The sequence below is a fragment of the Columba livia genome, chromosome 12 (assembly GCF_036013475.1).
Source record: "Columba livia isolate bColLiv1 breed racing homer chromosome 12, bColLiv1.pat.W.v2, whole genome shotgun sequence".
In the NCBI taxonomy this organism is placed as follows: domain Eukaryota; kingdom Metazoa; phylum Chordata; class Aves; order Columbiformes; family Columbidae; genus Columba; species Columba livia.
In genome coordinates this window covers 5,468,826-5,495,220 of record NC_088613.1, presented here as the reverse complement: position 1 = coordinate 5,495,220, position 26,395 = coordinate 5,468,826, and the positions used below count along the sequence as shown (strand labels likewise).

General features: G+C 44.8%; 1 protein-coding gene across 8 annotated transcripts in view; it reads right to left on the bottom strand.

Annotated features, from left to right (window-relative positions):
• ATP11C (ATPase phospholipid transporting 11C) overlaps nucleotides 1–26,395 on the bottom strand; it is a 55,448-nt gene that overhangs the window by 5,838 nt on the left and 23,215 nt on the right. For 4 of the 8 annotated variants that reach the window (XM_065077499.1, XM_065077500.1, XM_065077497.1 and 1 more), the window contains exons 5-28: nucleotides 25,560–25,667; nucleotides 24,825–24,953; nucleotides 22,285–22,388; nucleotides 21,773–21,823; nucleotides 20,840–20,904; nucleotides 20,208–20,289; nucleotides 19,672–19,822; nucleotides 18,839–19,036; nucleotides 17,814–17,975; nucleotides 17,464–17,621; nucleotides 16,702–16,773; nucleotides 16,014–16,087; nucleotides 15,217–15,320; nucleotides 14,451–14,632; nucleotides 13,650–13,913; nucleotides 12,532–12,706; nucleotides 11,726–11,828; nucleotides 10,556–10,701; nucleotides 10,150–10,209; nucleotides 9,033–9,160; nucleotides 6,548–6,683; nucleotides 4,858–4,923; nucleotides 3,925–4,028; nucleotides 2,388–2,541 (exon numbers count right to left, since the gene is read on the bottom strand). In XM_065077499.1, coding sequence (XP_064933571.1) covers nucleotides 2,388–2,541; nucleotides 3,925–4,028; nucleotides 4,858–4,923; nucleotides 6,548–6,683; nucleotides 9,033–9,160; nucleotides 10,150–10,209; nucleotides 10,556–10,701; nucleotides 11,726–11,828; nucleotides 12,532–12,706; nucleotides 13,650–13,913; nucleotides 14,451–14,632; nucleotides 15,217–15,320; nucleotides 16,014–16,087; nucleotides 16,702–16,773; nucleotides 17,464–17,621; nucleotides 17,814–17,975; nucleotides 18,839–19,036; nucleotides 19,672–19,822; nucleotides 20,208–20,289; nucleotides 20,840–20,904; nucleotides 21,773–21,823; nucleotides 22,285–22,388; nucleotides 24,825–24,953; nucleotides 25,560–25,667 — 2,976 coding nt within the window. Of the gene's footprint in view, nucleotides 1–54; nucleotides 146–2,387; nucleotides 2,542–3,924; nucleotides 4,029–4,857; nucleotides 4,924–6,547; nucleotides 6,684–9,032; nucleotides 9,161–10,149; nucleotides 10,210–10,555; nucleotides 10,702–11,725; nucleotides 11,829–12,531; nucleotides 12,707–13,649; nucleotides 13,914–14,450; nucleotides 14,633–15,216; nucleotides 15,321–16,013; nucleotides 16,088–16,701; nucleotides 16,774–17,463; nucleotides 17,622–17,813; nucleotides 17,976–18,838; nucleotides 19,037–19,671; nucleotides 19,823–20,207; nucleotides 20,290–20,839; nucleotides 20,905–21,772; nucleotides 21,824–22,284; nucleotides 22,389–24,824; nucleotides 24,954–25,559; nucleotides 25,668–26,395 lie in introns of all 8 variants that reach the window. The other 4 variants (XR_010475625.1, XM_065077501.1, XM_065077502.1 and 1 more) reach the window with 2 other exon arrangements.

Below are 26,395 nucleotides of genomic sequence, written 5' to 3'. Positions count from 1 at the left end.
GAGGAAAAAAAGCAGTAGAGCAAGCAACACATAGTGACTCAGAAAGGAAATCACCTTATTCACTCCAAGAAAAGCTGTGATTGCTGGAAGTTTGAGAAAGCATGAAGATAGTGGATGTTCCTGAGGAAGGAAGGCGCTTCGTTACCTAGTTCACAACAGCACAAAAGACAGAAAATTGCAGTACAAGAAAGAGAAAGGCAGAAACAAAGGAAAACAAATGTGCCATGCAGTTAAAAAAATAATAATAAAAAAGAATTAAAAAAAAACATTTCCACACAGAAAATTGAATAGAGACTGAGCAGAGCCAATGCATGTGTTATGGGGAACTCACGGTGAAACCCAGTCCCATTGAGGTCAAAGGCAAATGCCCATTGACCCGGCCTCAGTCCATCCTCCCCCTCCAGAGGGAGCCTCAGCTGTCAAGTTGGGGGTTCAGGCACCAAATAACTGCCCTAATCTTGTTTTTCACTTAATCCTCTCCCTGGGAAACTGATGTTTATTTTTTGACAATATTAAGGTCAGGATTCTCAAAAAGGGTCTTTATTTGACATCATCTACCTGATCTTAGCTACCTTTAAAAACTAGGTGACTGACTTCAAGTGTCTGCTGGCACAGCCATCTAGAGCTGGTATCTGCTTTACGCATTTTACAAAGCTCTCACTTAGAATGTACATTTATATATGGCTCAGGCTGTGTTTAGTTTGCTATGCACATATGAAGAGACTTTTCTATTTTATGATTTCACAAAAGCCTTTTTAAACATGTATAAAGCACTCTTGAAAGCAAGTACTGCATGGGGGGATGAATCTTCTGGCATCAGCTGAAGGCAAAAAATGGGTCACATCTCAGGTGAGTTCAGCTGGGGCCCAGTAACCCCTGGGTCACCAGTCTCCAACTGTCCTATACCTGCACCTGAGAGCAACCCACTCTCAGCCTATTCAATACAGGAGTAATGATAGAAGCTATTAAATCATACTTAATTGGAAGAAATCCCATGGAGGATCAAAGAATTCAACCATACATCTTTTACCACCTCTGTTGCTTTCAACTTTAATGGTTTAGGGTTGGTGGTGGGGCTTTTTTTCTGTCTTGCAGATATGTTTTACTTCACTGATACTGCGCCAAACTTGTACTTCGAATGTTACAGGAAGGGCAACCCTTTACTATTTCATTAGATATGTATATTTTTTTAAATTGAGATAAATATAAGTTTTCAACAATGGCCAGAGATAAAAAGTCAGCCCAGGTGAGAAAAATGCACTGAAACCTCACAAGATACAAGAGCTTAAAGGAGAAAAGACTGTTCTGAACCTCAGTATTTGGAAGGTCAGCCCGTGGTCTCCTGGGACACAGTCATGACCAGCTGGGCACCAGTTTGCCTGTACCAGGGTGCTGGTCTGGGGCACAGCTGGCGGGGCAGGAGCCACCTCTGGACTGGCCAAATCCTGCAGCCAAACCCACTCCACCAGCACATGCTGGGAGGCAGCAAGGGGGCAACCGCGTCCCTTGGGCTGGGTTCTACCACTGCCTAAGGACTCGCAAACCTGATGGCAAGAGGCCAAGGCCAGTGGATGACAGAGCGGGTGCTGCGCCCCGGCAGGACTTGCTGATGCTGCAGGAGGAAAAGCAGCTGCGAGAGGGGGTCAAGGAGCAGGGAGGGGGTGAGCAGGGGCTGGCCAGGGTAAACAGGGCTGCAGGGACCATCTGGGGATGGTTGACACTTCTGGGCATGCAGAGAGAAGAGGTGGTGGAAGGGTCTCAGCACAGTGCAAGTTGTGAGCCCAGCAGTGCCGGCATTCACCATTTGCAGAAGTGGTGAAGAAAACTTTCAGGAGATGGTTGACAATTCTAAAACAAACCCTCCTCCTCTAAAGCTGTTAATAAATCAGTTCACTTTCAAGGAGAGCTGGACACCGCAGGCTAATCCCACGGTACGAGCCCTTGGTTTTGAAGGGGGGCGGGCAGATGCGAGAAAATCTGACCCTGTTCCCCCTGCACCACCACCTGGAGAACATACGCAAGGGGAATGTCATGGACATGTTCTTTGACATAAAAACAAGTAGCTCTTTTTTCAGGACACAATATGGGGGTTTGATGATCAGTTCAGGTTGGAAAAGGGTTATGGTACTTTCATAAGAGACAGCAGGTTTCCATCGTGTGAAGGCAACTAAGGCAAGGCATGGGTTGAGTCTCTCCTTGCTACAGATCTAGGCAGTATTTTTAGATGAGCTTCTTGACATTTCTGGCATGTGAAAGAGCAAGATGAGACTCTATAAACCCTTCTTGAGATGTGAACAGTACCCAGCACTGTTACAGGTTCATCTGGTGCTTAAAAGTAAGATAGGTCTTCCTAAAAATACTGCACAATACATCATCTTGTTCCTTACCTGATGATTTTTCTCTTTTATATTTTTTAAAACTATTAGAAGAATTTCTGGGAAAAGGCTGATAAAAATCAGGAGAATTATTGCCAGCCATGTGGAAACAGAAGTCAGCATATGGGCAAATACAAAATACATTCTTTGCTGCTTCAAGAAAGGCCTGAAAAAGAAATGACACAAATTCTGGTTAACACAAATTTCCCAAGGAAATCGACAGAATCAAAGGCAGATTCAGATCAAACCACCTGCAGTAACATCTCCCTTTGAGATGGATACAGCCTGTGCAGAAAGACACTGTCCACCCTTCTCCCAATGCATCTCTTGCCTTCAGCTGCGCTAGTTCTGAAGGACTGTCCTGTCACCTTACAGAATGTATTTTGCATCTTCCACATCTATTTCATTTCAGGCTGGGGAAGGGTTTGAATTTTGCTACCATCACCAATTTTACTACTATCACTAAAAGATAAATTATTCTCCCTGTCAAAAATCAGATAACTTTATTTCAACTTTGGACTTTGCTGTAGTTCTTGGTTTGCTCTTGATGGTGGAAATCCAGAGACTCAGTCCCAATAGGTAACTTGCGTCTTTCTCCCTTGATAATGGAGGGAACCGACAGATGCTTGCAAAAAATTCCTCATAAATAACTAATCACAAGGATACCAAAGCAGTTGTTGCTTAGCATTAACTCAAAAATATTGAGCTAGGCAAGTTCAACACACCAGCAGAAAACTCACACATTTCAGCATAGAGATCTGGCCAGACTGCAGATCTGAATCTGTTGGTTAGGAATGCTGAAGAGTTAAACAAAGCCTGTGTCTCCCAATTAAAATATTTAAATCAGTTCCATACCCTTATTAGCAGGCTGCTGGGTCAAGGACTAGCCAATAACCCATGGCACTAGCCCTGGGAAAGCAAAGGTGTAAAATAGGAGATAGTGGGAAAGTCAACATGAACATCTACTCCAGCATGGGAAACAGAAAATTAATAATATTTGTAATGTACTATTGCTTGCCTGCTTTTCTAAGACACTAAGTCTAAAATCCTGATTGCACTCAAATTAATGAGAATTTATTCTCCTGCTCATCTCCAGGATTTCAGCAACAGGATCTGCACTTTCTCCTGCCTATTTCTCCCCCTTAAGCTCCCCAGAGTGCCGGGTCCTCTTCCTCTGCAACTGACTCATCTTTCCTTTCCTTCCATATCATTGGGCTTCTTTCCACCATCAATTTTTCCTTTCTTTCTCATTCACATACACAAACAGATCCTGAAATATTTACCCCAGAACCTCCCAATGAAGATAAGAACCTCAGCACCAGAAATGCCCTCAAGGGCAGAAGAAAAGCAAACCACCTCTTTGCCAAAGCCGAGCACCTGGTTGGCGACCAGGGCGTTATCTGCTTTTAGGGTATCTCTTTGGTAGAAAAAGGAGCCTGGTTGCATACACCCCACCATCTGTAAATCTCTGGAAAGGGGATGCTGCAGCCACATCTCCCACAAAGTCAACCCCCAATAAAGCACCGTGGAAAGAAGAAAAGATACTTGCCAAATGACTCCTCCCCAAAAGAACGAGAAAAACACATAGAAGGCAAGGGAGCCCCAAATCACAAAGTGGTTCATCCACGTCCAGAATCGGGTATCTAATGCCAGCTGTGTGAATAAAAAAAATAGAGACAGAACAGATATTAGACACAGAGTGTATTTGATTGTATCTATATGAAATTTCAGACTGCTTTCACAGTAAAGCTGAAGGTTCTCCAAACAGCTACCTCTGCATATGTGCACCAGGGAAAATATTTTCAGTATCTACAGACTGGCACAAAGCCACAGGGAAACAGTGAGTTTCTAATTGTAACTGACACTTTTTAATAGAATAAATTTGATGCAGCCTCTGATGCTGCAGGAGAGAAAAGCCTAAAGGTTAGAGAGACTGTAATTGCCTCCTGCCACCACCTGCTGTCCTGCACCAAACATAAAAGACCTTTTGTGAGGTCTTATACAAACTGTTTGTTCTGGAAAGCTCCGTGGAACAAAGCAGATTTGCTATTTTTATTTGACAGATGTGCTTTCGTGATCCCCTGGTGCTTGCTGGTGTCTGAAACAAGGTGGGCAACCTCACTTTCTCTGTTGTTCTTCTCTGCTTGCTAGGACTGAATGCCAAGGAGTGAAAGCATGGGAAAAAGCCAACCATAACCAACTGGAGCTCTCCAAAGAAGGCAAAAAACAAGAAAATAATTTAACCAAAACTTAATCACTTACAGACCAGCACAGCCGAGGAATACAGACCATAGACTTACACAAAGGACAACAGTCAATAAGCAAGTTCTGCCTCTACGGAAGAAGACTTAAGTGTGGTGTGAAATATATTCAATAGAAACCTCACCTTCAGCACATTTGTTGCATGATTTTACACCACATACACATGCAATAGAAAATGACCATAAAAATAAATGACTGAAAAAGAAAGGAAGATCCAAACCTTCAGAGTGACGGTGAACACCAGCACAGTGAAAACAATTGTCCCAAAGGTCCAGTTCCCAAAAACCTGAAAAACATGTTATATTGCCGCAGGTGTCTCTGTCCTTTTCCTTGGAGAGGCACACAGAGACAACGAGGAGGAGAGGGGAGCAAGCAGGGACCGGAGAGGAGGGATGGGATGGAGCGACTGCTACGGGGGACATTACGCTACCCTGTGCCATGCAGTGCCACACAGACAGGTGACCCAGAGCTGGGACGGTGACAGGTACAACCTTCTACTAACAGCAATGTCGATCAAGGATACAAGTCATTGGACCACCTGTATTTCATGATTTCTTGGTAATTTAACTCAGTTTCTGCTTTCTCACAACACTTCTGCTCATCATCACGTTTTAGTCCCATTTGCAGAATGCACTAATGGGTGTTTTTCCATCTGGTTTGGTTTGCAGATACTAGTGACTACACACGACAAAGAAAAGCAGATACTGTATATAAATCCAAATGATGGCGATGAATGGGAGGGATGCTTACCAAAGGCTGTCAAGATCTGAATGCATACATTAAAACAGAAAGTGAAATGTAAAAGTTTTCAAAAAATGCAAAAAAAATTAAAGTCAATAGGAGCGAAAAAGGAGTCAAACATACATGGATATTATGAACAATTGCTGGTAGCAGTTTTTACAGGCATAAGTATTTACAAAACGACATAACCACAGATCGTATTTTAGTGCCACATAGACTTGCCCTCTCAAGGCATTTGCAGAACACACCAGTGCTTCTTGTTCTAATCAAATACAACTAGAATGGTTATAAATACAGAAAAGCACTGAATCTACAATTCAGGGGCTTGACTACTTATAGCTGAGGACATAAATGTTGGCATTGATGCAACATATGCATGTACATCCATAAATTTCACCAGCTTTTCTTCATGTGTTAGCTGCTAAGAAAAGCTAAGGGATTTTTAAGGGTCACAGGTGATGGTGTAAAGAAGTTCTCCATCAGCCAAGACCTGATAACATGCTGCATACTCCCCTTGGGGAAACGGTCCTGAGACAGCCCAGGCCACAACAAGTGGCAGCCACGCTGCACTAACGCTTTGCTCTGTCCTCCGTGAACCAGCAAAAAGAAAGAAAGAAAAAAGGGAAAAAAAATTCAAATGCAAAAGTCCAGCAGCAGCCTGATCCCCCTGCAAAGGGAGGAGGGCGGCTGTAATCACATCCCGGAGCAGACGCCCCACGCAAGCAGCCCTGCACCATGGCTGAGCAAACAAGCAGCATCCTATCGAGGTGGGTTAATGCAGTTGCTTGTAACCTTCTGAACACAAGCCAAATTTCCTGGGGCACGCTGGTGGGAAGGACAGACACTGCTCCTGCCCTGGGCCAATGCCTGGGCCACGCAGAAGAGTGGAAGAGCACTGTGCAAAGCTCACTGGGTTGGAATAAAGCTGGGTATAAGACTAGTTATTTTACCTAGTGAGTATAACCAGCTCTGCCCTGTTTCCATGGCGATTTGGAAGATGTTTTATTTCAAGCATTTGCTGCAGAATCACACCATAAGCAAGGCTACACCATCAGACAAGACTCAAGACACACCACACAGATTAAGCATGTAGATATTCCCTGCCAGGTATATAAAAGAGGCAGTGCGCAACAGAAACACTCATCTTTTTTTTTTTTCCTTGGTGTTACCTTTCCGTTATCTTCCAACGATGAATTTTGAAAAAGAAAATAAGCCCCAAAGAAAAACACAAGTCCTTCAAAGGCACCCAGAAAGGTCCAGTACAGGAACGGCCTCCACTGCAACATCGCATTATCTGAAACCTTCCTGCCAAGAGATGGAGTAACAAGAACATCACCATCACGTTTAGGATGCGCTACAAAGCCCCTTGCAGCCAGGTGAACAATGGGCTCTGGAGCAAGCCCTGGCTGTAGGAGTCAAGGATGTAAACCACATAAATATCTGCCAGCATATGGGACATAAAAAACATTTGGCGTATGCAGCTGCTGGCCATGAGAATCATAGAATGTCCCGAATTGGAAGGGACCAACCAGGATCATTGAGTGCAACTCCTGCCCCTGCATAGGACAACCCCAGAGTTCACACCTTGTGTATGAAGGCGTTGTACAGTCTCTCTTTGAATACATAAGAGGTTCAGAACATTAATTTGTTTTGTCCTTCTCCTCTCAGTAACTTGGATTAAAACCCAAGGCAGCCCAAAGTGAAGAGCTGAAGTGCTGTCCTGGCCTTTCCCACAGCCCCCGCACTGCCTGCACTATCTGACATTAACTGATGAATTTTAAAACCAGGGCAGTGCTAAAGAGCAGCCGCAGAGAATGCAGCAGATCCACGGATTGTTTCCCTCTTTACTGAATGCATAAACTCCCTCGTTTAAAAAAAGCTCTGCAAAAAGTCCCATTCCTGGAAGCACTATTTTTCTATACAGGCTGAAAATAACCTCCTGAATTGTACGGTGGGTGTTTTTAACACAGGAGTTGTAGCAGGAGGCTCTGGGCTGAATATAGGATGAGATCCGGCACAGAGGCAGCAGCAGAAGGATGCGCTACAGGCAGAGCTCTGCATGGATCACCCACAAATCCCAGGGGGTGCAGGGCGACCATCAGGGCAGGAAGGAGTTAAAAAACGTTTCCTGCATCATAATCCTTTCTTATTACTTTCTTTAAAATCTGAAGATTGATGGGGGATAAAAGCACATCCATGGCAAAATCAAAAATCCTCATTCTTTTCTCATTTTTCTTCCTATTAAAGCAATACATCTGCTTTCAGCAAGATGCGCCTTGCAAACTGGTGTCCTGTAATTTCAGTTTCCAGAACAAAACGGTACTGAATGCTTCGCAAGATGATGCTGTGACAATGCTCTAACATACTGCAATTTGGGTATGAGCAAGCAGCACAGATAAACCAGACTGTGGCTTTTACTGCAAGGAGAGAAAATACAACCAACTTCCTCACTGTGAGCCGTTTTGCGTTCACAATGATGTCCTGCAGCGTTCACCATAAACAGGCTTTTTACGGCGCCTCAGACCAGAGATCCGCACTGCAGCAACTCAGCACCGCACGCAAAGGCGCAGCGGCCGTTCTGCATTCAGCAACGCACGCACAGTCATGAATATTCAAACTAAAGCTATCTGCCTGCACATTTAATCTGTTTTTCCCTCAACAGACAGGCCCCTGAGATCAGACAGCTCCCAGGTGAATGAACAAGGGCCTGTTATTATTGGTCTGTGCCACACGATATTCAGTTAGCAATTTATTTAAAAGTACACGTGATGGCATTTTGCCATATGATTGGAGGAACACAGATCTAATCAATCATGGCTCTGAGTACTTAGTTCAAAAGCACCTATGCCCCCTCCCTAGCCTTACAGCCCTTGTTGCATTTGCTGATTTGAACATGTGTGTGGGCAGAGGTGGGGGGGAGACAGGCAGCATCTTGGTTCTCAGGGGAGGTTGAAGCCTCTCCCCATTCTAACCAAGGAAGGAGAGAAAGCAACCAGCAATGCAAAAAGAGACAGTCTGCTCTTAAACTGTCCTTTTCCTGGGCAACATGGCAGAAAACTCTAAGCATGTGGATCGAAGAGCAGAGTTCCCCCGTAACAGGCTCTGATGTGGGGATTAGGCCTGTGGAGGGGCAGTCTGCGTGAGGATATCCATTTAGACAAGGTGAGAAACTACCTGTCCAAGCTGGGCTCGGGAAACATCTGTCTTTCTGAAAATGAAAAGATCTTTTTTACTCCTGTAAGTTAGACCTCCCCTCCATCCATTACATGCTCTATCATATGCTTGGCTCCCACTGCCTGCCTCAAAGTTAACACAAATGAATGAATGGTCTGGCCACACTTGCAGCTTGATTTTTCTTAGGGATGAAGAATTCCACCTACAGTTTATCTTTTACAGAGACACAGCAGTGCAATGTGCTAGACCAGATACTGTTAGAAAGCATAAATAAGCAGAAATAGGCAGTAAACAGGACATTGCTCAGCACTATTGCAGAAGCAGCAGAGCCAGCAGGGACAGAAACAGCGTTTCCTGTAGTTCACAGTGACCCCATCACCAACACAGGCCAGGTTCATCTGCTTACACTCCTGCACCAACAAAACTTAAACCATGGTTAACTAGCTTGTGCAGAGTCTTATCCAGCCCCGTGGTACTTACATATACAGCTGTGGATCTGCCGTCAGCCTGTCGATGGTGATGTGCTGCTCCAGCAGGCTGTACGCCAGGATCGGCAGCGACGTGAAGCAGATGTTGTACATGGTCAGATAAGCAGCATCGTACAGCGGCTTAAAAAAGGAAGAAGGGGTAAATATGAGACACAAAATCCACTTGAAAACTCTCCCTACAAAGAGATTAAAACTTTCCAGCCCTTGCCTCTGTACATACGCTACAGATTTATCCCTCTGTCACAGGCACACAGGACAGTTTCATCTGACAGGGTCACGCTCTGTGCGATGCTGGGCAGACAAGGCACCTGCAGGATGCATGGCTGGGGCCTCACTCCCACCACTGGGACGTGTTGTATCTGGCTGGTCTCATCTCCAGAAAAATGGGATTAAACAGCCCTCACCACACCTTTTCTGTAGCTGCTCTTGTGCTGCTATTTCTATTAATATACTTGATGTCTCCTGTGACTCTCCAGACTGTTATAGAGGAACTGTGGCTTTTTTTTTTTTTTTAAGACAAGCAGAGAACTCTCTCCTATCATTTACTCTTGCTTACTGCTACTTTCGAGCCCAAACAGACAAAAAAGCCCATAAAGTTGACATAAAAGTCAAAGCTCTTGTCTCCAAGCACATGAGCCCACCGGCCACACGGATCTGCCCTGACGCTCACTTGGACTAAGCAAGGCTTCGGTAAGACTAGTCGCATGTCTTTTTTCAAAGGCTGTCATAAAAGAACAAACTGTTCTTCCTTTAGAGAGACACCTTTAATGCGGGGAAATGTAGCAGAGGATAAAAGATGAGGAAGTCTTCGAAAAGTTTTTCTCTTAAGAGAGGGAGAAGTGGCCAAATTAGGTACTGACATACCAGCTAAACTCCTCTCTTGTTATGTTAGGAAGGTGTCTATCTGTGTTCACATTCCTTTCCTTTCAGTTATGTATCTCAAAAGTATTATGCTCTAGATTTGATGCTGAGCAATGAGGCTGGTTCCTACTGTCCTCTACAGCGAGGTGAGGAAGGGACAGGATGCCAAAAGCCAAGTCTCTGCTAGGAAGCCTCATTGCATCTCTTGCTTTTTATCCTGCCTTTACAGACACGTTACTGGAAGTTACCTGCTGTGAGAATCCACAGAAGAACTGGTATAAAAACTGCGGTAAAATGAAGCAAAGGTTCTAGGGAAACAAAAGACAAATGGTTAACAGAGAAGGGCTTGACTGCTCGGTGTAAATCCAAATAATTTTTCCTGTCATCAGACATATTACAATATCGGACAAGTTAGGGCACTGTTGTCTACCAAGCACATAACTAACCCAGTGAGCAGTTAGTATCTGCAGAAGACACTAAAAGAAAGTCACACTCATGTTCCCCTGTAAGCACTGCTTCAACTGACAGACACAGCCTCTTGCAGGGAAGGAAAACAGAGCTACAGAATAACCTATACATTTTTTTTCCTGTTTACTGTTTTTTCAAAGAAACCCATAGCATAAACAAAGAAATACGCTGCACACACATCCTTACCTTATAGAAGAAATACTGTACAAGGTGTGCTATTCTCACATAATATAAATGCCCATGTGCTAGTAGCAGTTTTCTTAAATGTTTAAACTTTGGCACAGCATAGTCGCTGTTTCTGGAAGCCTGTCGTCCTTCTTTGCCTTTTATACCTGCAGACAGAATCGTGGCAAGGGGTTAATTCCTAAGGGACTGGAATTCAGACCGATGCTGCCCACTAGATTTGTTCACATCACCCAGCATCCCAAGACATGACAAAAGCCATGTTTCCCTTTTAAGTGTCCCAGAATAGCAGAACACTAATGTGCTGCAAGACTCGCCATGGTTTGGGCTCCACAACAATCAGACCTGCCTCTGGAGTTTTTAAGCTATATTTAGGTTGCTGTCTGAGTTCCGATGTAAGAGTGTGGTGAAGAGCATCTAAGCAAACCTGACAAAAAGATAAGGAATTGGTTTCCCCACGGGCTTGCACGCATCTAACACAGCCCAGTTATTTCCTTGCAGACGCTCAGCCACCTGGGACATCCCTGCAGAGCTGAGCTGAAGACAGGACAGTTTTGTTCACTCAGAAACCACATCCAAACGAACAGCACTGGGAACCCATTCATTAGAGGGCACCAAATACAGAGGCTCCCCTTTCTCTTCCATTGACCCTTCTTCAGTGGTATTAAAAACATCTCCAGTATCTCTGACACCAATCTGCACAGAAGAGGATAGTTTCCAGCCTGATGTCAGTCATACGGACAGGGCAGACACAACATAACTGAGCATCCCCAGAGTTGCGTTACCAGCAGCTGCAAAGTTAGCCCTAATGAAGTCCGGTATTTTCATTGCTTTGCTTTTGCAACAACTGCCAGTATTCACCCATCAGTTTGCTACTTATGCCTTTTCTTTTTCTGACCCGCAAGCAATCTTTGCCATCTTGAATTTGTCCATAGAGCTTTCGAAGATGATCTGCAGTTTATCACAGAGAGTGGTATTATCAAAGGCAGTAAGTGATGACACCAACCATTTATCTGGAGTCAAACCCCGGCTCCAAAGAGAGCAACAGCAGTCTTTCTGCATTATTCAGTGGGATCGGTTTAGACACGTGCAATCAGAAATACTAACTGCGCCTCAACAGTGAACCCCAGCAACAGGTCTTAGGTGTCGGACGGGTGTTACCGGGAGTCTCACCTATTCCAACATGTGCTTCCAAAATCATACTAACATCATTTGCACCATCCCCTATGGAGAGTGTTATCGGGCTCCCTTTTGTGTTCTTCACCATTCGCACAATCTAAAAGGTTTTAAAAAAAAAGGATAGCAGCAGAAACCAGTTAAAAATCAGAAATCAGTTAAAAAACCTCCAGAGAACCCTTCAACTGCCCCACCTGCAAAAGTTCCTCCAGGACATGCAATGAGGCTCCTACAGCAGCCAAACAACACCTGGAGAGTTCAGATTAATAAAACCCCTCATTACTTCCTTGGCAGTCACCAACCAGAGCAAAAGCCAAGACCCAGCTGCTGCAGGATGGTATTTAAAAACAAATCCCAGGCAGCAGCAGCAGCATCATCCCACCCTTCCCTTCTGCCAGGACCACTGTCCCAAAGACGGCACCTCTCAGGTGTTTCGGGGGTGGGAACCTCCCATGGAAGAGGGGCAGAAACACACTGCTTATTAGGCTCAGATTCCAACAGCTGGTGTGGGAAGTCATGGACTCCACTTGACAAATTTGGAAAGGAAAAAAGAAAACAGAGGGTTTTGTTTATTTCTAATTGGTTTGGGTTTGTGGCTTCCTGCGAGCATATTAAACAAAGGTTTTACGTTCAGATTTGAAAGACTGGGGTGTTTCCATCACATTCTGGAGCTCAGAGGCCTACATACAGCCTGGAGAAGTCCCAGCTGGTTAAGACGATCAGGTCAAGTCTCAGCCAACGGATTAAAAGTGCATCACATCACCTAACGATGCACTTCAGACGGTTGAAAGTAGAGTAAATACCTGTGCTTTCTGCAAAGGAGCCATCCGGCAGCAGAGGACTGCAGTACACTTCAAGCAGATTTGTAGAAATATGTTTTTGTAATTACTCGAACTGAAGTCCTGAGAAGGGTTAAGTATCAGTGACAGTGTCGAGCCATCTATAATCAGGCCATATTCTTGACTCAACGTCCAGCTTCTGAGACACAACAAGGAACATGTTTGAAATAAAGAAAAAAAAAAGTCAATCTAGCCACTTGTATCATCTTAGTGGAAAATAAATTGCTTTCATGTTTATCTTCTTCCCATCCCTTTTGAGGGGCTTAGCAATCTTAAAAGCTTGGATTTCACACATGACCTTCATTCAGGGAAATCTGTAATTAAGATAAAACTAATACTAGATAAGCAAAGTGAAGGAGCCAGACACAATGTCTGCAAGTAGCCAGTCCCCAGGGCCACAACATCACAGTATCACAGAATCACGGTATGTTTGGGATTGGAAGGGACCTCAAAAGATCATCCAGTCCAATCCCCCTGCTGGAGCAGGAACGCCTAGGTGAGGTTACACAGGAACATGTCCAGGCGGGTTTTGAATGTCTCCAGAGAAGGAGACTCCACAACCCCCCTGGGCAGCCTGGTCCAGTGCTCTGTCACCCTTACCGAGAAGTTTGTTCTCAAATTTAAGTGGAACCTCTTGTGTTCCAGCTTGATCCCATTACCCCTTGTCCTATCATTGTTTGCCACCGAGAAGAGCCTGGCTCCATCCTCATGGCACTCACCCTTTATATATTTATAAACATGAATAAAGTCACCCCTCAGTCTCCTCTTCTCCAAACTAAAGAGACCCAGCTCCCTCAGCCTTTCTTCATAAGGGAGATGCTCCACTCCCTTAATCATCTTCGTTGCCCTACGCTGGACCCTCTCCAGCAGTTCCCTGTCCTTCTGGAACTGAGGGGCCCAGAACTGGACACAATATTCCAGATGTGGTCTCACCAGGGCAGAGTAGAGGGGAAGGAGAACCTCTCTCGATCTACTAACCACCCCCCTTGTAATACACCCCAGGATGCCATGGTCCCTATTTCTCTATAATTTTTGCACCCGCATATGAAACGTGCACGGACTGGGTTCTCTTGCTCACTTACCTCTTCAGGCCTCCCCGGTTTTTGGGAACATCCTGAATCAGCTTTTTATGGTACTCCATCAGCAGCTCATGGAGCCGATCCTCCTTCCTTTCGCTCTCGCCCACGGTTTTCACCGTGAGCTCCAGCAGCTCGGTGCTGGTCTGGAAGAGCCGGCAGGCGTAGCAGGTGGATTTAGCAGTTTCCATTTTGTCTCCTGTCAGCACCCAAACCTTCATGCCAGCCGCATGTAGAGCTTCGATTGTCTCTGCCGACTGCTCCTGCAGCCTGCAAGCAGCAGCAAAACATCACTTCTCAGGTTGGCCCACACTTCATCTATACGAAACTTATTTTGCAGGTAGGAAATATCAGCTCAAGAGAAGTTAATTGATTTCCCCCGTGCTGGAGAAACCGCTACCACAGGAATAAGGATTATATGTCAGCTATTCCGAATTCTTGTTTGCAGCCAAAAAAAAATATACCGCTTTATACTGTGAGATCTAAGAGTCAAGAGCAAAAGTTTAATTCACACATGCAGTTACTATAACTGCATGCAAAACTGAATTTGTTTTGATGTGCAAATTAATGCTGCCTGCTTAGTTCACTCTCCAGAAGCGCGAGTACTTCTGTAGTCTCATTAACAAATCCTAATTCCTGCTACACCAGTCAATTTTAGCAACTAGGGCACTGTGTAATGGGTTGTGCCACAGAGTCATTAATTGCCCTGGACACCTCCAGCATCTGCCTGGCTGCTCAGTTCCACAATGCAACATCAGGAAGAAACCACAGGTATCACAGTATCAGTGGTGGTGGTCACCTCGTTACCTGTCTTCTACAGCAGTCGCCCCGATCAAGTGCATGTCTGCTTCTGTGTCTTCAAACACCCTGGCCATCTTCTCCTCCCTGTCTTGCAGAGCCATCTTAGCTTCACTAAGTTGTTTGTCAATTTTGTCGTACTCCTTCTGAGTTAGTTCTTTGAATGCCACACAAAGTGTCCGGTAACCATCCTGGTAGGGGGAAGGAAAGATAATGAAGTGGACAAGTGCCCTAAAACCAGATTTTCTACAGCTCCTCACTTTAGGGTTAGTGCTTTTCTCCACCATCAGTGCTTGCTGAGAGTACTGACCCTGATGGCAATGACAATTTGTTGGCTTGAGTCAAAAGAACAGTTCTCTGTCTCTATATAGTAATTTCTTCCCATTAGAGTAACCACAGTTATGCTTATTATGTGCATGTAATATGGCAGAAAGAAACTAAGAAGGACCAGAGCCAAGAGTGTGCATCCAGCAGGGACGGTGGGGACCAGGCACTTCTCCCACTGGAGAAAACAGCCTGCTATTGTTATTTCTATTTTTAACTTGCTTGAGAGATGCTCAGACACAACTGTGATGGAGACCATATAAGTACATCGAAAAAATCAAACAAACATTGGAAGCCAAAGTATCAGAAAAGGAAAGAAGCTTGGCTTCAAAACAATGTGAACCGACACCCAGATTTTCAACACTTCCCTCCAAAGCAAGGTCACATCCCTATTTTTGGAATAAGGCTTTCCTGACCTCAGGAGCCAGCCAAATTCCACCCATGTGCTCACCATAGCGTTGCGGTCCACGTGGACCTTCGTTTGTTGGATTTCTTCTTGCTGAACCCTTGGAAAAATAGAGGAGTCTGCTCCTTTACAGAAGAGAAGCAACTTTCCTGAAAGCGAATTATAAATAGTTTATAGCATTCACAAGCTGTAGACAGACCTAACAGCTTCAATAGCCAGCAAATGATGCAGAGGGAGAAAATCTGGCAGGACTAAAGGAGGAACTCCTAGAAGCCCAGCTGCCTACCAGAAGTGGCCTTACACTAGCCCTTGCAAAACCTCGCCTGACCACAGGCTGGGACCTTGAGTGTCCCTACCTGTCTCTGAGCAAGTTTTCTGCAACAGGCTGGACAGAACAATATATTTTTTCCTACTTAGAAGCCTTCGCAACCTTTTTAGAGAGAGAAAAACCAGCATCCTCTACCTTACAGGACTGAAATTTGAGGATGGTGACCTCTGAATTCTATATCTGCTATCCCCATGAAAACCCATCCCACCCAGCGGAAGGTCTCACGTCACCCCCCTGTATTTGTACTTCCAGGATGGAACAAGGCAAGTAGGGAGCAAGCCATGGGTCACTGTCCCTATCCCTGTCTCCTCCTCTTATCTGCTGCTCATCCGCAATGGCTGCTATGGAGAAAACTAACTCTATCCCAACCAGACCTAGTAGAGAATTTAATTAGATCAGCTTAGAAAACCCAATCACTTAGCCTCTCTGGGTAACAGGAATGAAGAGGGCATGCTTTATATTTCTGCACATGTGCACATATGTATGGGAGTCAAGAAATGTATTTTAACTGTACCTGTGGTAGTTCTCACAATGACACTCATACGGCGACGGACAGGATCAAAGTTCAACACATGGAGAAGTTGGTACCTGTTAAAAAACCAAAGCTAGGCTCAGTAAAAGAAAAATAACTATTTAAGACAGAAAATCACTACCAACGAGCTGCAAAAATCAATATACCCTAAAAGCAGAAGCACCCACTGAGCAATGTACTTTTTACAACAACTGCACAAGAAAACAGAGTGAAAAAAAATAAATTCCACTGCTGCTTTGTGCATGGGGTTGAGGATGTGGATGTACATGTGAAACCTCCCAGCAGACAGTCAAGCTTTGGGTTAGAGCCTGGGCTGGCTCCATTCACCCACTGATGCACGGAGCCCTGGGCCAGGCAGGGGCTCAGCAGGCAGCAACATTGTCCTTGGCACTGAAATAAGAAGTTTCCCCCTAAGGGGAGTAAGACGTGAAACTTGCTTGTGAAGAGAAGGTCTCAGGGAGGGCTGGGATTAGTTCAGTGATTCTTGGATGTCCTCTGAGCTATGAGCACAAAGGAGAGGCATTTTTGGGCAGCTTGGCATGGTCTAACAGCCATCGCAGAACAGCTTTGACCCTGCCAGTTTGGTCACGCTGACCCAACACAATTAAGCTGAGCAGGAGCCGGTGCAGCACGAAGGGCCCTGTTTCTCGGCAGCCCCCACAGCACTTACATTTCAGTCTCGTTCTTTTGGTTTCGTATTTTCATGAAATCATTCTGAAGTCCTAGAAAAGTGAAACCATACCTGTCAACAAACAAAAGGACAAAACAACATTGAAAACACCCATTGGCACATATATGTTAACAACGTTCTTGTACTGCAGAGGAGAGCAGAGCAGTTAGTGAGCCGGAGCTAAAAAGCTCAGCTAGATGTTTGCTTGCTCCATGTAGAGCCTGCTACAATGTTCTGGCACTACTGCCATGACCTGGAGAGCTGGGCATTGCAGTGCACAGACATCGAGAGCCCCTGGACATGGTCCCCTGAGTCTCCAGCAGATTTACAAGCCATGAGCAAGTACACAGCTGCAACAGCTTCCGTCTAAAACCTAGGGGGTGGCAAAGCACAAAATCATAGGATGATCTGGATTGGAGGGGACCTTAAAGATCATCTAGTACCAACTCCCCTGCCATGGGCAGGGACACCTTCCACTGGACCAGGTTGCTCAAAGCCCCATCCAACCTGGTCTTGAGCACCTTGGGCAGGATTCAACAGGAGTTGGATAAAAGTCACCCATCCATTTTGCTGGTGCACACCAAGGAAGCTATTAGGTTGCAATATGCACACGGTAACTGGTCTCCATTTCTTGGGGATTAAAACACATGGTCCTGGGGGCTCCAGCAAAAGAACCTCTGCCCTCACCTTCAGATAACCCTTACTTCCCTCCCATCAGAAACAGGGAATTAAAAAAAACACACAGCATCTTTGTATTCTTACTTTTCTGCACCTTTCACCAAGGCAATTTCGTCTGGGGAAGAGGAGATATAGGTGTATTTGCGTTCTGGATGTCCTATCAACCCATCCACCTGGTCAGCTTCCTTGATCTGGACGGTGTGGCAGAGGCAGAGCGCCCGCAGGAACAGCTCCTCACGGCTCTAGGCAGGAGGGACGGAGGGCTCAGTACCAGCTTAGTGCCATGCACCCAGCCCACCTCGCAGTGCTTGCATGTGATTTTTGCGTATGCACGTTTTTAAACAAAACGCACCACCCCCACAGCTTCTGCTGTATTTACCCACCCAGGAACTGACCACAAAACCCTGACAATCATCGACACACAGTTTTCTTACCTTTTCTGCTTTGCCATAACATTTTAGGGGTCCATCGGTCTGAGAGAAGCCATCCACCTCTGAAATGCAGTCTTTGTACTTGTGCCCGTCGATGCAGCACTCAATGAACTCCATGCTGTTCTCCGTCAGGGTCCCAGTTTTGTCCGTGAAGACGTATTCAACCTAGAAGCAAACAGGCAGGAAGAAGTCCCCCAAAACCAGAGATGCTGGGGTATTTTAGTGCATCTGTGCCAATGCCGGAGAGTACTGTGCTGCTATCCTAATCTGGCCCCTCAGAAAGATGCAGGTGCCCCACAAGAGTTACACCACTGCGTTGCTTTACCACTTGGCTCCTCAGAGCAGCTCCTTTGTTTTTCAGTGGTTTTGCACAGGTGGCAGCTCCTTAAGACTTAAAACCTGTTTCCAAGACCTTTTTCTCCCTTTATCCTCTTTATTGGGTCTTATGCTATAGGCTCCCAGCACTTATAGAGCTGCCGCAACTCTGTTGCCTCCTTTGGGGGATGTTCATCTCAGTGCTTTATTTAAATTAAGTGATTGCTACTCCAAGCTCTTTTTTTATTTTCTTTTTGAGCAAAATAAAAAACAGTAGGCACTACTCATACCCCCCACTCATTCTCTCCTGACATAGATACAAAAGGGAAGCCTGAGCTGCCTAATTGCCACAGCAAAGCCAGCAGCAGCATGGCTGCATGAGCACTTCATGCCCAGAGAACACAGACAGAGGATTTTTAATTTTTAATTGAGGCAGTGAAAGCAAAACACTCTGCCACGCAGAGTGCTGCGTCTGATATTCCCCAATATGGAAACAATTGGCATGACCCAATTCCTGCTCTTTCATGCACTATTTATAACCTTATCCCTTTCACAGAGCGAGTAGAATCACATTAAATGGAAAGTGCCACCAAACTGGCTGAAGCTCTGTCCCGAGGGGATCCCGAGGGACTGCCACAACAAGGGTTCCTATCACGGAGAACATTTCCATCCACATTTCCACCCCAGCAGATGCAAACAGAGCCTGTTCTGACCTGTCCGAGCTCTTCGTTCAGGTCTGAGGTATTCACCAACGCTCCCTCTTTTATTTCTTCATCGTACATCTCCTTGTCCCAAGAGATGAAGAAGGAACCCAAGAACTTCTGCATCTCTACTGTAACATACATGGAAACGGGGATAATGAAGTTGAAGAGGACCATAAACGACAAGAAGTCCGTGAACATCCGCAAGACCTGCAACGGAAACAGGAGAAGATGCAGTCAGTGCCCATCAGCCATAACTCAGAGGCAGTTTACAGCAACACCTCTGGGGCTTCTGACAGCTTTTCCTCTAAGGTTAAACAGAAAAAAACCTCAACAACCTGAAAATGAATACAGCTAACATACAGAGCCAAATTCCATCTTCCTCTGATGCAGAAAATATCACTGTTTTCTGCAGATCTACGAGAGTATAATACAAGAGTACATCTCACTGCTTTGCAGTGACAAAGTCGATGTTTTATTCAAGTATATTTGTCCTAAGATCATACAGACCCACTCTCATCTCAAATAACTAGAAACAAGGAGCAGTTTACCTACTAAAAGCTGAAAGATAGATCAAGGTCAGATAAGGATCTAGGTTAAATCGGCTGCTGCATTTCTGTAATATAATATTTATTTACGCTTTGCCCTGCTCCACCCAAGCACCACCATGACCAAGCACAAGAGCAGCAGGACAGAAACGCAAACAGCAGGAGAGCCCGAAGGATACATCAGCACTCCCAGCGAGCAAAGAGGACCCCCAGGGCTGGCAGCAGACATCGTCAGATTAAATAAAACTGCCAGAATAAATAAAGCTGGAGGAGGCGCTGAAATACTAATCCACTTACTTTGAACGTCTCCCTCTCTTTTTTAGTCTTTTCGTTGTACCAAGGCTCATCGTTAAATGGATTACTCTGCCAGACGTATTTCAGAGTCGTGCACACAGTAGCCTTGCTCAACAGGATGCACAAATACACTATCAAGAAAGCGTTGATAGATCTGAAAAACAGGTTTCTTTTTTAAATTCTTGCAGTTATTTTTATAGAGAAATGCAAATAAGCAAGAACAAGACTTCCTTACTTTTAAGAAGGAAATTTCAGAACAAGTGCTTTTGACAGTTCTGATATTCAGAGTCAGTTAATATATTTTAATATTTCTTAATTTTGCTTTTAAAGAAAGAGCGCTACTAAATGATGCAGCTTCTTGAAAGGCATGCTTAAGCAAATATACAGATTTTCTATGCAATCAGAGAGCATTTGAAACAATAGGCAGCAGGATTTGGGGATTATTTCTATACAAGTCATCCATGAAACAAACAAACAAAACAACCAAAAAAACAACAAACAGTTTTTACCGATTTTTTTTGCCAGCTATAAATACTCACTTTTCTACAGCAGACCGTTTCTGAGATTTCCCTTGGTAGTTCAAAGCCATTTTCGTTTCCATTCCAGTATAGACCGCAACTCCTACAGGGAATTAAACAGGGCTCATAAGGGATGCGCAGCCCCAGAGGGACCCAGCCTGCACTTAAGCCATAAGGGGCATCAGTTTTTACATGAAACTCTAATCCCAATTGAAGAACAAGGCATTGTTCAAGGACTGTTCAACTACAGAAGCCTCTGAGGCTGCTAAGTAATGTAATTGCACATATCCCAGAGCACCGAGCAGGTGTGTATGGACCACATACAGTCAGGAAAAACATCAGCCATCACCCTCAATCAGTGGCGTCTGGGACTGTGACCCCAGCACATCTTCAGAGGATCTGGGAACAACTCTTTGTATCTCAAGCAAACAGAAAAGCTTGCCGAGGTGTTTTAGCACAACATGCACAGCTTGCCAGCACTGCAGACAGAACCAGGATCTCCAAATTTCACCCTGTCAACATGCAATCAGCTTGCATACCAAATGCAACTGGAGAGCCTGGGCAGACAGGCAGCAGAAAACTATTTGCCCTCTCTAGATTTAGCGCTGAGCACCTACATTTGTCAATAATAATAATAATAATAAACTGATCACCATAAATCCTCTTGGTATTTTTCAGGGTAGCACCTTTCAGCAACAGGTTTTCAGGACCCAAAGACCTAAATACACAAGAAGTTACAACATTACATCACTCAAAGAACATTCAAACTGCTTTATTACTGAAGCCCAGAGACAGATTATAAAGCTAAATAGATGTTCTTTAGATCTAATTACTTGATTTATATGTTAAATTGGGCATTGCCTGAAGTTAATTTTTCTCTTTATACACTTATATTTCCATTTCATGTTACACTGACTATTCTTGCTGCTCAAAGTTTCAAATATAATGGGGGATTATCTGCAAGGCTTTGGAGGAATCAGTGCAAAGTGTTCAGACTTAATATGTTCCAGTACTTATATAAAAACCTGATTTTTAAAGCATCGAAAACCTGTCCATTACAGCACAATCAATGGTACCAAAGCTAACTGCTTATTTTGCACCCATTTATGTTTTTATTTCACTTCAAAACTTCCACCCATGACCTCTGTTGCTTCTATGGTCCAGGTAGATCCACCACAGCATTAAACACAGTCAGCACCACTCCAGTAACAGCCATCTAATTTTGATTACTTATGTTATTTGCTGTTTTTTTCCTGAAACACTCTGATTGATGCTTAAGTTTCTGCTTTCCCTTGAAAAAACAGTATTTTGCAATTGCCTGGTAAATTTGTTGCCCATCAGCAGGGAAGGATGTTACCAGGCGGTGCTTCATTGCTTCCCCAAGAGGGGCTCAAACAAATCACACAATGGCAGAAGAGCCTAAGAAGAGAAATCAACTGCAGGTCTCCCTTAAGAATGAAATATTTGGAACGGTTAAAGAAAAATAACCATTTCCAAAAGATGGCAGCGCAAGTTCAGATCCTTGAAATCTGATGCAGGTGCCCGGCCTCTTTGAGGAGGACCAGCGAGACGGCTGCAAGACCAACCTGGCTACAGGCTCTTGGTTGCTTCTGTAGATGGTAATTCTTCCAACAAACCTGCAATAAAAAACATATGAGAAACTTGTATTATGGAAAAATCCATCAGCAGAGCAGCAGTACCTGACTGTGCTCCTTCAAGGGATTTTACCACTCCTGGAAGTCATCCAGCCCAATGCATTTTACGTGAGACACAGAGTGGCCAAAGAATAGGCACATTGACCAGCTGAGCTTACAAAAAATAGCTCATTACACCATGACAAGTGTTGTAGCAGGGAGGTTTTGCTGCAAAGAAAACAAGACCTGAAGAAGTGCAGTGTCAACCTTGTCATCCTCATGTGGAAAAAGCCTGGCAGCTTATTGCTGCCTCAAGAAACCTTTCAGTCTCCGGTGAAAAGAAAACGTCTTTTGCTTTGCTGAATTGTAACTTATTAGATCCCTTAATCGATGATGCTCAGGTGTCTGCAGGGACATAACACCAGGCAGCGACAGGCGGGAGGGACATGGAGGGCCAGACTCACTTGTAGAGGTCGGGCTGTGGTTGTTCACACTCGATTGTGGCGGTGAGGGCATCAATGGCTTCATCCGTACAGAGCACGGTGGTGTCCCGCACGGCGTAGTGAGTCTGGGCAGAGAAGCAGAAACAGTGTCACCATGAGTCCCCAGCAACACAGCCCATGTTTTACCCCGTTATTTAAAATACCACCATGCAAAGGCACCAGCAGCTCACCCGAGCCTGAGCGCTGCTCCCACATAACAGCTGAAGCATCTGTAAGCTAGACACTGAAGTCAATAAGCTTAAGAGAAACAACAGCAAGAAGGAGCTGCTGGATATCTGCAAGGTAAGGTGTTCAGAAAAGCAGCATTTTTGGGTTTTCCCCAGGCACTTGCTGCTGCCCCAGCTGGGGTCTGGGGGAGGCTGCAGCTGCCCTGGGGCCAAGGGACGAGCCACTCTTGAAGGTAATTAGACACCAGCTCCAGCGCCCAGGGATCAGGCAGAGCACTGGCAGACTCCAAGCTATTTTTAGCAGCTGCTGCAAAAAGGTTCATCTCTCACAATTAACTGGAAAGCCCACGAAGGATCCGCTTTGCTGCCTTCCAGGCTCTATTTATAGGAGCTACTCAGAGCTCCAAGTCACGGCAGGCTGCACGGCAGGCTGCCTCCATCCGTCTTCATAAACAAATCCATTAAAAAGCTCCCCCCACTCCTTATGTTTGCATTCCCCTCCTTGCGCATCCCGGGAGGAACCGTTACGTTACACACGCTGTGGTCACAACATTAAAAATACCTACCTTTGTGCCGTTTTGCTAACCTGCCTGGCTTTTTGTATTGAAAGCAGACATACAAACACGCACTTGTCTCTGGTATAAATCACAGCTTTTGTGAAACACAACTCAAAACCGCTCCTGCGGTGGCCGGTCCCACACCCAGCCCCGGTGTGGGGCTCTGCATCCGCTGCTCCCGTCACCATGGACGCTGCGCAATTACCGAGTGATACTTCAAAGCCGCCTCCTAATCAGTTCCACGATCTTCACATCCTCAGTCCCTTAGCGTATTTAGAAAACACATGTTCTTTTAGGTAACATATGACTGCAGATTTGCGCTTCAAAGACAGAGCCCTGCCAAATCCCTTTTATAGTTCTGCTCCAGTTTCACTTAACCAGGCATCTTTCCCATACCTCAACCTGACATGCCCCACATACCAAAAAATTCCCACCAAGCAGGCAGCAGATATCGGTGAAGATGAGGTTTTGCGAGTACCTGGGTGTGCTTCCCTCACACTGCTTTCGCAGCAAACCCTGGTTCCTAATGGTAGACCTATTTACCAAACAGCACTTTCTTTTCTATTCTCCCTTCCCCTTCAAATTCATCTTAATCTCATCAAGAAATAGGAAACATCTCCCAGTCACCTACAAGAATCCACAAACCAGGAAAAAAGCCACCACAGTGCTAAACATAGAAATTCAGCGCTGCCCTTATGGACCCAGAAGTTAGTAAGAGCCAAGACTCCGCAAGAGTTATGTGAACTCACGCATATAATACACCTGACACAAAGAAGCAACTGCCTGTTTAACATGGTTATCTATTTTTAGCCTCAAGCCACTTCAAAGCTCCACTCCTCTTCACTAGTGGAACCAGTACAGTGCACCAGCTCCTACACAAGATTTCAAGTACCAATTAACAGCTGCCCGTAAAGAGATGAGCCGCAGACCCCATACAATACATAACAGACTGACAATGGTATTCCCGCTGACTCCAGAGTGCATTGAAGTGAATCATGTCATTTTAAAGTGTATTCCACTCAAACTACTGCAGTTGCTAGTATATGCACAAATATTTGTCAAACAAAAGTGCAAATAAATTTTCATGTCTTCTGATGCATATATGTTTCTTCTTGTTGTTTCTCTTAGTTTAAGGAGGGGGGGAATGAATAAAGAAATAAACTAAACTGAAGATGAGATTTATCCTGAGAAAGACTAATATTAAATTTTACTTCTTGATTCAGGGAAAGAGAGAGGAAAAAAAAAAATCCAGAGCAGATGTTTTTTCTCAGGCTGATGAAAAATTCCCCAAATGAATCCAGACATACTGCTTCAAAAAGTCCCCATTCTCACTGGAAAAGCTTGGTTAAATAACAGAGGTATTGGCAGGCAGTGGAAAGGGAGCTGCAGCAGCTGCAGCACTGATTTACCAGCACACCAAACCTCACAACGTGCAGCTGGAACAAGGGAGCACTAACACACTTCCCGTGATGGGCTATAAGGCAGCGAAGCCGTATCAATAAAGACTGATTCAACTTGGGGCAACACCAGAAGAAAAGGCTCCTGGAGATAAAACTGAAAACAAACAATAGCCAGGGAAATTCGGTGCTGACACACTGGGAGCAGACAGAGGGAAGAGCTCTAAATAGAGCCCTTTGGCCATAGGTATGGGCTCCACGGAGCATCCTCCAGTTAATCACACACGCTCCTGTGCAAGCACCGGCTTCAGCAGCAGCTCCAGGCACCCGAGCACCCCAGAGCAGCGGCTGCCGAACGCCGTCCCGTCCATCCCCATCACCTTGAAATTGGACTCGCCGTCAAGACTCGCTGTAGTGACGTAACAGGTCCCGTCAACACTACTCGAGGCCAAAAATATCAAGTCACAGGGGAAGGTCTCATCCGCTTTCACTTCTACTATGTCTCCAACCTGGAAAAAAAAAAAGGAAACGTTTACATGAAAAGCCCTCTCGGTTGTTATTAGATGGTTACAGATTTAGCTTCTCTCAAAGCTTAAGACAAATCACCTTGGCTAAAAGGGAAATTGAGGTTCAAGAGGAGCATGGGTCCCCGAGCATCACTTCACAGCCCCACGGGTCAAACCAGCCCAGCACCCACGGGGCACGGTCGGTATTTATTTCTCTGCTAAATCTTGATGGAAAAAAAGACTCTGTACTTGTCTGAAGTGCGGTGTGATAAATTAACGTCAAAGCTAGTGTACTTTCCTGGTGTCCTTGGGAGATTTGGAAATAGAAGAGGACTGTCTGTCCCAGAGAAGTGCAAAACGCTGACAGATCTGTCACTTGTCAGCCCCAGTACAGCGTTTGCATGACAGCTTTTCAAAAGCGATCAGACAAAGGCAGCTTCACTCCTTAACTGAGAACAGCTCCCTGAGCAATCCCATCCAAAAGTGAGGACACCGGGGCAGCTCCAACTGATTTACATCCTCCTCCCCTGCCCTCACCTCCCACCACACACCCTCATGTTCCCATTGGCTTCAGTGATAAACCCGCTCAAGTTCTCTGTTAACAGTTACCTTGATTTTTTCACTCTCTTTCTGCACTTGCTTTGCATTTTCGACAATGGAGACGTTGCTTTTGTTCACTTCGTTGTCAGCTCTGTGCCTCAGCCAGTCCTCGTACCCCTAGTCACACAAAAACAGGTGACAAACTCGTAACGAAGCAAGTAAATTAACCAAGGAGGGTAAATGGGGATGGAGAGAAAGGATTAAAAAAATGAATAAACTAAACAGTCCTCAGACCTCCTTCATGCCTGACAAAACATCAACCAGAGTAGCTCAGATTAAATCAATTTATGTTAAAACTTCATACGCATATTTGACAGATTCAGAACAGATTAAAATAACACACAAAAATAATCTATATGCAGTGCATACAACAAGTGGCTAAATTACTGTAACATGTTTCTATTATTCTCAGTGTTGGCAAGAACAGGCTGATAATATGAATAATACACTTAGCACCCTGTGAGTCTTTCCTATGGTAACGCAGGACAAGACTCTTCCTCTTCAGTCCTCACTGAAAGAATAAAACATTCAGATTTGAAGCAGATGCATTTTACTCAAGATCTCCCTTTCTAGTCCCTGCAGAAGAAACTTCTTTTATTAATCAATCCTTCTGCAGAAGAAATTTTAAAAGGAATGTGTGCATACGATGGGAGAAAAAAGGTCTTTTAACACCACAAGGAGATGAGGACTACATATTTTTGGGACTAGCTGAGTGGTTGAAGAGAACCTGTCCTTTCCATTTACCAGCACTGGAGCAGAGCATGGGCTATATTTGGAGTATGTTTCTACCTCCTGCAAAGAGTCAGAGAGCGTTTCTAAAAAAAGAGAAGAAAAATTCAAGTAAA